Here is a 13,229-nt window from a genome sequence, read left to right on the forward strand (position 1 = left end):
GACAGAGTGGAGTGCCCCTCGGGAAGGGCCGGGCACCCTGCCCGTGCCTGGGATAGGCCCGCGGGCAGACCCACCTCCTGCAGGAAATCCCACCCCACCAGCACCGCCACTTCTGTCGCTTAAGGTGGACCAGCAGCCTCGCAGTTCTGGACCGCGCGTGGGTGGACCACAGCCTCCATAGTGAGGACCGGCAAGTCTGTCCCCTCCAACACGTCCCTGGGTCCTCTGTTCTGAAACCAAGACCCATCTGCCCCCTCCCCAGATCGGAATCCATGTGGGGCCCTCGCCCTCCCTGGCCCTGGGCATCTGCTTCTCTACAGCCAGAACCCCGCGCAGCCCAGCGGCCACCTCCTCGGGCCACACTGCACAGGCCCTGGGACTCATCAGACTGGAAGACCCCACCTCGCCTTAAGGTCCTAGCCCAGCAGGCAGGGCCGTGAGCTGTTAGAAAGGAACCTGGGCTTGGGGGCCAGAACAGAGGCATTAATGCAGCTGCTGGACAGCAGAGGTGGTAATGGGCTTCCTCCCACCACCCCCAGTTACAGCCTCTGCCCATCGGGGAGCCCACCCACCCCAGGAGGCCCAGGGCCCAGAGGTGAGCGGAGAGCAGACACCTCCTTGCTCTGCCCGGGCTGCCTCAGCCTCTGGTGGCCTCGGGGCCTGAGGACACACTGTAGCCCCCCCGGGCCTGGCCCTGGCTCCTGCCCTTCTGTGGCCCAGCACACGGAGGTCCCCGGAGGGCCTCCAGGTCTGTGCGGGGTGAGAGCTGTGCAGTGAGCACCTGTCGCTGGGCGTGGGCAGGAAAGGCACGTGTCCCCCTTGAAGAGGTCCCTGCCGACTGCCTGGGCAGAGGGGTCCCGGGTGGGACGGACCCAGTGAGGCCATGGCCCAGGTGTCCTCTCCTGAGCACAGCAGAGTGCCTGAGCTGCAGGCCAGGGGACTGACCTGGAACAGCGTGGCCATTTCGTGCCCCACCCCCACCCTATCACACACCCCCTCACACACCCGGGACTCGGGGAGTCCACCTGGACATATACTGGCTGGGGGCTCAGAGAAGCCCCCAGTGTCCCTGCTCATCTGGCTGTCACACCTTGCAGTGCAGCCTGGTCACAGCACGGCTGTGCCCCAGCCCCCCTGAGGGGCCACCCCACTCAGGGTTCCCCCCTTGGAGACACATCTCCTCACCCAAGAGGAGGGAAATCAGCCAGGCATTTTACAGCAAGTGGGATTCACCATGTACTACAGCCCAAAGCAGAGGCATTCCACGTCCCTTCTGTGCTGGCAGGGGTGTCTGACCACCCTTCCCTGGAGAAGGACCAAGGCCCAGCACCAGCCTTTCCGGTCAATGCATCGTGACCTCCACCAGCATCACGACTGAAATGGGGAGGTGCAAAAGCTTCCACGTCCCTCCCTGGGCCTCCCTGGGCGGGAAGGACCACCACAGGTGCCTGGCGAGCAAGCGAGGCCTAGGGATGCCAGCATGTGACCAAGGCCAGTGAGGTCTTCAGTTTGGCTTCCTTTGGAGGCGCCTCCACCAGAGGGGCCAAGGAAGTGAGGTTTAAATGGGACACGGGACACAGGGAAGACAGGCCAGGGCTCGTCCATGATGGAAGCCTCTGATAGATGCTCCAGGGTCGGCTCCTGCCGTGCTCCTCCCCCTCCCCTGCGGGAGCTCCTCCAAGCCCGGGTGGTCTCCCGGGACACAGGCCATTACAGGCATGACCCTGTGCTTGGAAAACCTCTCTGTTGCTTAGGCCTACCTGCCTTACAGGACAAACTCCCAAATGGCACTAACCCGCTTGCATCCCTGAAGTCGTCCCTTACTGAAATCTCCCGCAGATGTCCCCGGCCTCCACCCAGACGGAGGGCCAGGAGCACACAGACAGGTCTTCTCCGAGGATGGCTGTGGGGCTGAGCCCCGCCTGCGCCAGGCACCAGGCCAGATGTGCACGCTGTGGACAGGTGGCTCCGCCAGGGCTGAGGGCCAACAAAAGATGCCCGGCCGAAGCCAGGGGACCCATTGGGTCTCTCTGTGCCGCAGCCAAGGGGACCTGGTGGGCTTCCTCTCTCCCCCAAAGGCCAGGAAAAAAACCTCCCTGCTCCTGGCCATGGGGCGAAGCAGGGCTGTTTAGGTCTCCAGGACAGCACTGGCTTCCCCAGGCCACCTGCCCCACCAGCACCAGCTCAGACGCACCGCGGCCCAAAGGCCACACAGCAGAGCGTGTGTGACGGCCAAAGGGGCAGGAACCCACTGTCCCAGGATGGGACCGACGCACACATGGTCCCGCCTCCATGCAAGTTTCAAACGTGTTGTTTATTTGCTATTTTGATGACTATAAATAAGTGTTTCCACTATGGAAAAGAAAGTTAGCACAGTACATTCTCACGACTGGGTAATGGATTTTCTGAAGTCGTCTTCATTAGGGCAAAAACTTAGAAAAAAACAACCTGAATGTTGGAAGTCAGTTCTTTATATAAAGTCCCTTGTAAAAACAAAACAGAATAAAAACAAACCAAAAAGAAGGGTGCAGGGCAAAATTTAAAAAAAGAAAAAGGGAAAAGACAGGGAGAAAGAACACAACGGGAGCCGACTCATTGCTCCTCCTCAGTCACCTCCTTGGTCTCGTTCTCGGGCTCCTTGGTCTCATTCTCGGGCTCCTTGCCCTCCTTCACCGAAAGAGCTTCTAGCTTCTCAGCTACTTTCTCGGCACTATCATTTTTGCCAGATCCTGCCAAGACACAGGAACGAGGTAAGAAGGAATCACCGCTCTGCCCAGCCCCATGGCAGCGGACAGGCCACTTCCCTGTGTGCCTCCAGGTAAACACATGCTCACGCCTGGGACCCCGCTCAGGATGCTGGCGACCAGCATGGGGCCCTGAGTAAGCAGGTGACCACGAGGACCTCTCCAAGCCCCTGCAGCCCCCGGGAGACTCCAGGTGACGTCGTGACTTGGCTGCTAGGCCAGGCCAGAGGGCACGTGCACGGGGCCCCAACGGCTGGCTTGCCCCTCAGAAAGCACCTGTGTACCGGGGTGGCTGCGTTGCCCTTGACAGGTCAAAGTGGTCACAGCCCCCCGGAATGCTGCTGTGGCAGACGGAAAAAGCACCCGCCTGGGGCTGCAGCCAGGTGCAGAGTGAGTCTGCAGAGCCCCCCCCGGGCGCCCGCCACCCCATGGGCATCTGGCACCTTTCTTTTCTCTCTCTTCAATCTCTTTCCTGCATTCTTCAAACTTTGTTTTGAATTTCTGTGCATCTGCAGAGATAAGAGAAGATACCCCCCTAAGGTCCCTGAGCAGCGAGGAGTACGTGTCCTGGTGGGTCTGAAACTCCAAGGTTCACAAGGCCCATCCCAGGGTGCCCCAACCCTCCACCTCCCTGCCTGACTTGGCACCCATCTGGGCAGGGCAGGGTAGCCTTGTTCCTGCCAGGTACTCTGCTGTCTGCTCCTGCAGGCCCCATTCCCAGAGCAGAGGCGAGGTCCACTCAGCATTGGATGTTCAACTACTGGGGTGCTGAGCCCCAGCACCCAACCAACCCCCCAGGGCCCACTGGGTGCTGCTTTTGACAACCCAAGCTGGAAAGATGTCCCAGCAGGGGAGAAGTCTGCCTGGGCACTGCCCTTGCTGGCACCCAGGCCATGGTGAGAGAACAGGTCGGCCCTGGGCAGACTGCCAGCACAGTCCCCTGTGAACTCAGCAAAGGAACCGCACTGTCATGGACTCAAGAGTCTGGGCAAGACCTCGAGGGCACTTAGGTCCCTTCCCCAAGGGCCCATCAGACAGCAGGGCAGGATCAGTCCCCACCACACGCTTCCCAGCTGCCGTCAACTCTCCCGGGAAAGCAACAGCACTGGCGTTTGCAACCAAACCGCTACACCATTAAGAAGCAGCGGCAGGCTGGCCCAGGCCTGCTTACTCTCGGCGTTAAGGAAGCGGATGGCCAGCAGCTCCTGCTTGGGGCACTCGTCGGCGAAGTCTGCGTGGGTATTCCAGACCCAGGCACGGTCACTGCCTGCGTTCGGCTTCAGCTCCATCATCGGCGTGACTGGAGAGAGAAGCCTCATGAGGATGGTGCAGCTGTCAAGCTGGCCCACCCACCCTGACCCCTGAAGGCCCGAATTGGGGCAAAACAGGCCTGGTTTGGGGTTTGCCAACCAGGCTTAGACAAAGTCCTGTGGGATCCCGATTTTACCCAAACCTCTGAAAACACCCTATGTTCACGTAAAACCAGGACCGCTCTGAATCGGGGAACAGGGTGGCCCATTCCCTGACCACGAGGACACCTCATCGAGGGTTTCCAATGCCAACTCAGCCAAGGCCTCCAATGCCACCATGGCTGCTCACGCTCAGCCCCATGGCCCTGCCCCTGTCTGAGCAGCCCCCAGACCCAGGGCAGACATGGACCACAAGGCCTGGTGGGCCCAGCCCTTCCAGTGGCTGTGTCCATGCTTGGCCACTCCATCCGGTACCTGGCCCACAGAAAGTGGGGAGCGGCAGAGGAGCAGAAGCCAGGAAGTGGAGTGATCACCCAGAAAGGCTCATGGTCAGACCAGGCCAACCACTCTCAGCCTTGCACTGCCCAGGGACACCACGGGGAACGAGGCCACCGGAAGTGGACACCGAAGGCCTCGTGACCTGCTCGTATGTCACAGAAGGTTGAGCCACAGCCGGGAATAAGCACAGCTGTCCATCTCCTCAGACCTCGCACAGACTCAAGGGGGACGAGCTCCCCAAGAAACAGGAGCACCCCAGAGCCACGTTCACCCCACGCCCCTGGCAGAAGCCTCCTGAGATACAGGACATGCCCAGCCCCAGGAATACGTCACATTCTGAACCAAGAGCGGTCATCCCAGCCCACAGACACCCAGTGAGCCCACATTCCTACAGGGCACCAGGCCTGGGACCCACCTGCAGCTCACAGCAAACAACCCAGTGACCGGCCTGGCTCTGGGAAAAGCAGGGGGTCAGGGAAAACCCCCGGGGAAACACCTCAAATTGGGTTGGAAGACGAGGACCAGGCCAGAGCCGATGGCCTGGGCAGGGTGGGAGGACCATGGGGCAGGGACATGGAGTCTGGCCCGTGAAGGCCCAGGGGACTGTGGTGCCAGGAGGCCCCTCCCTGCTCATCTGGCCACATCACCCTCCAGGCCGCTCCCTCTGGTTCCTGCCAGGGTCACCTGTGTGCCCAGAGGAGGGGCCCTGCCCCGCCGGACACGTTTGCTTCCAGACACACACTTGCGACTCCAGAGCAGCCCAGTGACCAAGGGACTGACATGGGGGGAATCTTACTGTCACCCCTTTGCCAGCCAAGCTGCGGGTGGCTTTCCCTGGACGCCCCACACTGTGCCCGGGGCCACCTACTGTAGTGGTTGGCGCAGATCTTGAGGGTCTTGTCCCTGCGCATGAGGAGGCGGATGGTCCCCTTCTCCTTGTGCTTCAGCAGCTTGACGTCCCCAGTGCCCCGCTCCTTCCACTCCGGGAGGTCATTCTCTGAAGCGAACCGGAACAGCTTGGCCCGCCTTTGAGGAAAGCCGTTGAGCGAGGGGTTAGGCAAGCACAGGAGGGGACGAACGAGCCTGCGCCCGCGGCGTCACAAGACACCCTTGCCTTTCTTTTTACTCCCAGTACCACAAGTCAAGACGTCAACAAAAGAGTGAGACGGCTCAACAAACTCCAGATTTTTACTTCACAATAAAAAAAAGGAAAGAATTTCTACAGTTGCAACATATTCCAACAGGAAGACCTGACCTCTCAGAGAGCCCACCGCGTCCTGGGCAAGGCTGCAATCATGGGGCAGGGGGCTCCCTGGCGTCCCCAGCACCACAAGGGCAGCACGGAAGTAGGCAGGGGCCGAGGAGCCTTCCCTCTGCTGGGAAGACGGGGCTGCAGGCCTCTGCTCAGGCCGCCAGGCTCTGGCCCAACAGCCCGCCTTCCTGCCCAGAGCAGCCCTGCCCTTTGCTTCCCCACAGGACCCCAGCTCAGCCGGTCCCTTTCCTGTGGAAGACTGCTCTCCGAACTCAACTCTAGTCAAGGGAGATGCATCCTCAGGAAGAAGCCCCAGGCCCATCATGAAGGCCCCACCCACTGGCCTCACTTCCCTCAGGACGCCAGGAGGTGCAGCAGCATTTCTACGCAGATCAGAGACCCAGAAAACCAGTGTCTTTATGGAGCCGCCCAGCACCCTCTGAGACCCAAGGGGTGCAAACAGCTCTCCTTCCCCAGGCCCTTGGGAGTGGTGGGGAGGGGCTGGTCTCTCCAGCCTCCCTGCTTTAGAGAGAGGAGTCGCAGTGCTGGTGATCCCCTCTGCTTCCCTCCCCTGACCCACAGCAAAGCACTCAAACCATAACCTGGCATCTTGGACAGAATTTGAAGGGGTGGAGAGTTTGCTTCCCCCTGATTTCCACTAACTTGTAGCTACATTAGCGTCTCCTGCGATCCTGCGTGTCCGCCGGTGCCGTCACTTTGTCACACACATCTGGATGCACAGCTTCTGTGACCACTGCTTCAAAGTGACACGGCCACCGTAGCTTCTTGTTGAAAGCACCAAGAATCACGTATGATTTTTAAAGAGTAACTTTAATGACTAGAGCACCGCCCACTCTCATTTGTAATTCCAGGCATTGTTTTGTACACTAAAAGTATTGAATCTGAAATTCATAAACTTTAAAGTACCCCCACATTTAAGGAAAAAAGATAATAGTAAAGACCCAATGCTCAACCAGCGGCAGGGGGCTGAGACAGTCTTAGAGGCAAGGCTGGCAAGGACAGGGGTCTTGGGGAGATGTCCCTTGTGGACACAGCAGTGGTAACATGACACCTGGGAGTGTCCATGCCCTCCCCAGGACTGGCCTCAGGGCAGCAGGGACACCCAGGACCTAGGAATGAGTGGATTCTAACAACAGCCTTGATTTCCACGTGGGAGTAGCCATCACAAAACCCTCAGTGTGGTTAAAGGTCAAGCCAAGACCTTGACACCCGTAAGAACCAGTTACTATCTTATACTAAAAATGCCTACTTCTGAAAAAGCACCAACTTACTTACATTTTAAAAAGCTCCTCTTCATCTTCTTCCAGCGTTTTAATTTCTTGCTCAGGAAGAGAAACTATTGGTTCAAACTGGGGGTCATGGTTGGACTCGTCGGCATTCTCGGTGGAGGTGTCGTGGTCCTCATGGGTGTCCTATGGAGGAGGGTGGAGATATGACCCTACTGGCCACGCCAGAGCTCACCAGTGGCCAGAGCCATCATCCCCAATAGTGAAGGGCCTCACCACAAAGCAAGGGATTAAAAAAGCCTTTCAACTCAAAACTTTTCTCCGGGATCTGCAGGGAGACACCGGACTCTGACACCCTCCCCCAGATGCAACAACCACACCTGCACAGACTGACTGGGCTCCTTAAACCCTGAAACTCCCAGTGCCGGGGAGAAACTGCCCCAGGCTCCTCATCTGTAAGATGCAGATGCTAGTACTGCCACGCACAGACTAAGGACACGATGATGGAGAAAAGAGGGCCTAGAAACAAACACTACCCTTAAAACAAAGCAACCCTTTGAGTTTTTACTGGTTGAGAAAAATCTGTGCTCTTGCTTAAAAGGAAAAAAGTTGTGATGGGTCTGCTAGCGTTTATACAGAATTCACAGTTCTGCTGGCAGTTATACCTAGGTTGGGAAAATTACGTTTTATAATTCAAAAGAATTCACACAAGAGCTACAGAATTCTAATCCAGTGCAAAAAACTGTAGAGCACAAAGGATCATGTTTTAGGTTGTCTCACAGAGCACGTGGCTTGGCAATCCACAGCCCAGGAGTATAAGACGCCCAGACTTAGCTCCCGGGCTCTGCCCAGAAAGGCAGGCCTTCGCCGGCTCCTCGGCCGGATCGCACCGGGCCGCACGGCCACCCCCGGGCCCCCGCCGCCACAGGCCGCCCGCCGGGCCGCGCGGGAGCGGAGGCCGGTGGCGGCTCGGGGACCAGCACTGGATGAATGGGGCTTTGCGCGGGCCGCGGGCGGGCGGGGGCCGTCTCGGTGCGGGGCCCGCGGGGATCGAGCGGGAGGCCTGGGCCCGACCGCGGCCCGGCGACCAGGAGCGAGCGCGAGGCCCGGCCGCCCCAAGGTCACGCGGCCCCGCGCCCGAGCCCGCTGGCCGACGGGGGTTGGCGGCGGCGCGGGCCTCCCACGTGGCCGCCGGTAGCGACCCCGGCCCGTCCGGCCCCCGCCCCGGCCCGCCCGGCCCGCCCGGCCCGCCCGGCCCGGCCCACCTTGGCGGCCGCCATGGGCGCGGCGGCGGCGGCGGCTCGGCTGGCTCGGTCGTCGCGGGCTCCGCGGCCTCTCAGCGGCTGGTCGCAGCTCCTTCCTCCGCGTCTGGCGCCGGCACCTCCCGCCCGCCCTCTCTTCCCTCCGCCCCGCGACCCGAACCCCGACCCCTGACCCCGGCGGCGGGAAACGCGCCGCGATTCAAAACCAGCGCAGCTTTATTGGCTCAGGCGGCGGACACTCTCATTGTCCAGCCCGCCCCACGCTTCCCGCCAAAACGCCCGCGGCGCATGCCCGGCCCGCCCGGGGGCCGGGGAGCGCGCACTCCCGGCGGCCCTCGCGCGCACTTCCGTCCGCGGCCGCGCGCGCCCCTAGAGCTCGTGGACAGTGCTGGGGGTCCGAGCGGCGCGTGGCGATGACGTCGACGGAAGTGGGGGCGATAGAGACGCGCCGCCTCAGCTGCGCGCGCCGGCAGACGAGAGAGTGGTCGGCGAGGAGGGCGGCGGGCTGCGCAGCCCGTGCCCGAGACCCGGACCTGAGCGCGGAGGGTACGAGTCCCGACCCCGCCCGGGCCGGAGCAGGGCCGGCCTCGCCGAGTCGCAGCCGCTCTCCGCGCGCCCCCCGTGTGCCAGGCCCCGGGCGAGGCGGCGGACGGAGCGGACGATGGGTGACGAGCTCGACGGCGAAGTACGGTGAAGGGAGACCTTGGCGGAGCCGGGGGCGGGTGGTGAGATGGGACGGAGAGGGAGAGGCTCGGGGCGCGCGGGCCCCAGCCAGCCCGCCTGTCTGCTGTCTCCACGCAGGGCCGGGCGCGCGTGGGGGGCCCCGACCAGGACGGCCGCAGCGCTCCGGGCAGCCCCGCGGCCCCGGGCCCCCAGCAAGGGGAGGAGCAGGCCACGGGGGCCGGGGCCGCGGGACCGGGTGCTCAGCCGGGGCCCTACAGCTACATCCGGGCCGGCCTATTCACTTCGGAGATCTTCAAGCTGGAGCTTCAGAACGTGCCGCGCCACGCCAGCTTTAGCGACGTCCGGCGCTTCCTGGGCCGCTTCGGGCTGCAGCCCCACAAGACGAAGCTCTTCGGGCAGCCTCCCTGCGCCTTCGTGACCTTTCGCAGCGCCGCCGAGCGCGACAAAGCCCTATGTGTGCTGCACGGCGCCCTGTGGAAGGGCCGGCCGCTCAGCGTGCGCCTGGCCAGGCCCAAGGCTGACCCCTTGGCCAGGAAGAGGCAACGGGAGGATCAGGGGGAGCCGCCTGCCACCCCCGCCACGTGCATCGCTGATGTGGTGACCCCTCTTTGGACCATGCCCTACGCGGAGCAGCTTGAACGGAAGCGGCTGGAGTGTGAGCAGGTGCTGCAGAAGCTCGCCAAGTGAGTGTGGGTGCAGGCACTTCTGGGCAGAGCGCCCATCGGTGGCTCCCTGTGCGCTCAGCCTGCTCAGATACCCCTTTGGGGAACTAGCCAGTAAAAACCCTGTGTTACCGGTGGGGATAGTGAGGTTCCAAGAAGGGGCCCAGGCGCTTGGGCAATTGGAGCCTGACCTCTGCCCCTCCTTTGCCCCGCAGGGAAATTGGGAGCACCAACCGCGCTCTGCTCCCTTGGCTGCTCTTACAGAGGCACAAACACAACAAGGCCTGCTGCCCGCTGGAGGGGGTCCGGCCGTCACCTCAGCAGGTCAGGGCTTCTGCTCTCACAGAAACTCCTCTTGCCTGGCTCTCCCATCTCTCTTTCTTCTGCGTATCTGCTTATGGTTGTCATCAAGCGTTTGTTAGTTGTCAGCCTTCTGCCCTGGGCTGCCAGGGCCTGCGGGGGAACCAGGGCCTCGCTCACCAGCGTCTTTTGCTGTACACCCTCCATGCACGAGTGTTGTACCGCCGGGGTAAGGGTGGGTGTCTTTCTGTTTCCTTCTCCCCTTCCTGCAGACTGAGTATCGGAACAAATGTGAGTTTCTGGTTGGTGTCGGGGTGGATGGGGAAGACAACACGGTTGGCTGCCGGCTTGGCAAGTACAAGGGTGGGACGTGTGCTGTGGCAGCTCCTTTCGACACCGTGCATATTCCTGGGGCCACCAAGCAGGTGGTGAAGGCTTTCCAGGAGTTCATCCGGTGAGGACACGTGGCTGGGCTGGTGGCTCCAGGACATCCCGAGGCAGTCTGGGAGCAGAAGACCTGGGTCCTATCTGGGGGGTCTGGTGGGTGTGGCTGGAGGAGAGAGCAGGGACGCTGCTCACCCAGTCTTGGTTGGCAGATGTCAGGGACTTAGGGCCATCTGTGGCTCCCACAGGTCCACTCCCTACTCGGCGTATGACCCGGAGACATACTCGGGTCACTGGAAGCAGCTGACCGTGCGCACCAGCCGCCGTGGCCAAGCCATGGCCATTGCCTACTTCCACCCGCAGGTCTCAGGCGGGTGGCTTGCTGGGGGAGGGGTGTCTGGGCCAAAGCAGACTTCGACACAGTCTTACAGGCCTTTTCTACTGTTTGCTCCAGAACCTGAGCCCTGAGGAGCTGGAGGGGCTGAAGGCTTCTTTGGCACAGCACTTCATGGAGGGGCCGGGCAAGACCAGCGGGGTGACTTGCCTCTACTTCGTGGAGGAGGGACAGCGGTTAGTAGCTCAGGTGAGGCTGGGCGGGTTTCTCCAAGGACTGGTGACACCGATAGACCCACCTTCCCGCCTACAGAAAGACCCCCAGCCAAGAGGGCCTGCCTCTGGAGCATGTGGCCGGGGACCAGTGCATCCGCGAGGACCTGCTGGGGCTGACCTTCCGGATTTCCCCTCACGCCTTCTTCCAGGTGACCAGATCCCTGGGCTCCGGGCTGGTGCAGCAGAGAGGGGAGAGCATCCAGGCAGTGAGCTGCCAGGGCTGTGAGGTCGGCCACTTGGAAGAAGGGCTCCTAATCGTGGCCACTCACTAGACCCTGGTGACCACCCTGTGGGAGGGTGGCTTGTGGGCACGACACCAGGCTCTGGTGCTGGTGGGGTTTGGTATCTGCTGCTGCAGGGGTCCCATGGGTCCAGCTCTCGAGGAGGTGGGAGGGGGGCGGCATTGAGTTGCTTTCTCGGGCCGGGAGACTGGGTGTGGACGGAGGGACCCTGGGGCTCTCAGGCAGTTAGAGGTGGGGAAGGGATTGGCGGGTGGGGGGCGACCAAGAGCACAAGTGCCTGGGAATGCAGACACGGGGGCTGGAGGGCAGCAGGGAGGCTGCTCTGATGCGTAACCCACGCCCAGGTGAACACTCCCGCGGCTGAGGTGCTCTACACGCTCATCCAGGACTGGGCCCAGCTGGACGCGGGGAGCACGGTGCTGGACGTGTGCTGCGGCACTGGCACCATCGGCCTGGCTCTGGCCCGGGTGAGCCCTCCTACCCTGGTCAAGAGCATGCTCTCCCCCACCCCACTCTTGTGTCGTCACCCATTCTGTCATGACTCCCCAAGAGAACCTCAGACTGTTCCGGATCCTCTTCCGCTGCCCCCCCCAGAAGGTCCAGGGGTGGGGAGGGGCGCCATCAGTCTGACCTGTTTTTGCTCCAGAAGGTAAAGAGAGTCGTGGGGATTGAGCTGTGCCAGGAGGCTGTGGAGGACGCCCGGGTGAATGCCCTGGACAATGGTGAGAGCCAGCGGGCCTCGCAGTGGGTGGCAGGTCCTGTGTGTCCCTCCACACGGCACCTGGGACCCACCCAGTGGCTCCTAGGGCTCATGGGGTGAGGGCAGAAAGGGCCCCTACTGTGTGGACCTATTGTGCACCCACGATGCCTGGGGCTGCCCCGCAGGGAAGGGTTTTCCTGAGGTGTCTTCTGGGGGCTTCTGGACACGGCCGGGCAGGTCTCTGGGGGGTGTCCCGGGCCTCATGGCAGGGCTGCTGCTGTGCCACCTCCAGAGTTGAGCAACGTCGAGTTCCATTGCGGGAGGGCCGAGGACCTGGTGCCTGCACTGGTGAGCAGACTGGCGTCCCAGCAGCTCACGGCTGTCCTGGACCCACCCCGCGCTGGTCTACGTGAGTGGTCTCCACCTGAGGCGTGGTGCGGGGAGGCAGAGGGTGGCCAACTAGGCTGCCTGGCCTCGGGCCCCTGTCCGCTCCTTGAGGGGGAGCCACTGGGGACTCTCCCTTGAGGGGTCTGTGCCTCCCCAGATTCCAAAGTGATCCTGGCTGTCCGCAGAGCTGAGAACCTCAAGCGACTCCTATATGTCTCCTGCAACCCCCGGGCAGCCATGGGCAACTTTGTGGAGTGAGTGTGGGGCCTGGGTGGACGGGGCCTCACCCCAGGAGACCCTGCTGTACCCACGCAGTTGACCATGGCGCTCCCTCCCATACAGCCTCTGCAGGGCCCCATCGAACCGGGTGAAGGGCAGTCCCTTTCGGCCAGTCAAGGCTGTGGCCGTGGACCTGTTCCCACAGACCCCACACTGTGAGATGCTCATCCTGTTTGAGAGAGTGGAGCACCCCAATGGCATGGGGGCCCTGGAGCCCCAGGATCCTCCAGTCCAGCCCCCACCAGGGCCCCCAGGTGACACCCCACCAGAAACCAGGGCCTCCCCCGCTTCTTAGTCCTCTGGGGCAGCGGAAACCAGCCCTTCCAGAACAGCACCCAGACTGCATCACGGGCAGAATCCAGGGGCTCCCCAAGTCCTTGCCCTGCCTGGCATACTCAGGCAATAGCCACAGAGGGTACAAGACCCCTGTCCCCGTGGGCTCCTGTGGTCTGCTCCCCCCTCACCCCCAGAATGGGCCGCAAGGGCTGGAATAAACAAGTGCTGAATTACCAATGTTTGTGATGAGAACTCAGAGCCTGGCACACAGGGACTCCCCTCTACCCTCGCCACAGGTGCAAAGGGGCAGGGCCAGGAGCACTCATAAGAACTGGCCCAGTTGGAACAGTTCTCCCAGCTCTTCGTGTGGCCAAAAGTCCTGGTGTCCCAGCAGAGAGCCTGCTGTCTGACAAGAGACACAGGCCTTGTGGCCAAGGGCTAACTGTACACGTG

The 13,229-nt window shown here is 62.0% G+C and overlaps 2 protein-coding genes across 2 annotated transcripts; one reads left to right on the forward strand and one right to left on the reverse strand.

Moving 5' to 3' along the window:
* Positions 1-2,295: 2,295 nt before the first annotated feature.
* On the reverse strand, positions 2,296-8,407 carry RANBP1 (RAN binding protein 1). Its single transcript, XM_082417017.1, has 6 exons — positions 8,257-8,407; positions 7,041-7,177; positions 5,361-5,518; positions 3,916-4,044; positions 3,188-3,253; positions 2,296-2,729 (listed from the first exon to the last, which is right to left on the reverse strand). Exons 1-6 carry the CDS (start codon positions 8,269-8,271, stop codon positions 2,593-2,595), a joined length of 642 nt encoding a protein of 213 aa, XP_082273143.1. The 5' UTR covers positions 8,272-8,407; the 3' UTR covers positions 2,296-2,592.
* A 134-nt stretch (positions 8,408-8,541) lies between these two features.
* Positions 8,542-13,013, forward strand: TRMT2A (tRNA methyltransferase 2 homolog A). Its single transcript, XM_082416998.1, has 12 exons — positions 8,542-8,938; positions 9,055-9,620; positions 9,815-9,923; positions 10,172-10,353; positions 10,532-10,646; positions 10,738-10,853; positions 10,930-11,041; positions 11,479-11,601; positions 11,781-11,856; positions 12,127-12,243; positions 12,379-12,475; positions 12,564-13,013. Exons 1-12 carry the CDS (start codon positions 8,915-8,917, stop codon positions 12,793-12,795), a joined length of 1,869 nt encoding a protein of 622 aa, XP_082273124.1. The 5' UTR covers positions 8,542-8,914; the 3' UTR covers positions 12,796-13,013.
* Positions 13,014-13,229: the final 216 nt, after the last annotated feature.

Source organism: Balaenoptera physalus (genome assembly GCF_965194825.1).
Source record: "Balaenoptera physalus genome assembly, chromosome: 12".
NCBI lineage: Eukaryota > Metazoa > Chordata > Mammalia > Artiodactyla > Balaenopteridae > Balaenoptera > Balaenoptera physalus.

Bases quoted from the DNA above. Each gene is read 5' to 3' on its own strand.
- TRMT2A (XM_082416998.1), top strand. From the start codon at position 8,915: ATGGGTGACGAGCTCGACGGCGAA. The intron at 11,857-12,126 runs GTGAGAGCCAGC...TGCCACCTCCAG, and splicing joins GGTGAATGCCCTGGACAATG to AGTTGAGCAACGTCGAGTTC. The intron at 12,244-12,378 runs GTGAGTGGTCTC...GTGCCTCCCCAG, and splicing joins CCCACCCCGCGCTGGTCTAC to ATTCCAAAGTGATCCTGGCT.
- RANBP1 (XM_082417017.1), bottom strand. The intron at 3,254-3,915 runs GTAAGCAGGCCT...TTATCTCTGCAG, and splicing joins CCGCTTCCTTAACGCCGAGA to ATGCACAGAAATTCAAAACA. The intron at 2,730-3,187 runs GTGCCAGATGCC...GTGTCTTGGCAG, and splicing joins TGAAGAGAGAGAAAAGAAAG to GATCTGGCAAAAATGATAGT.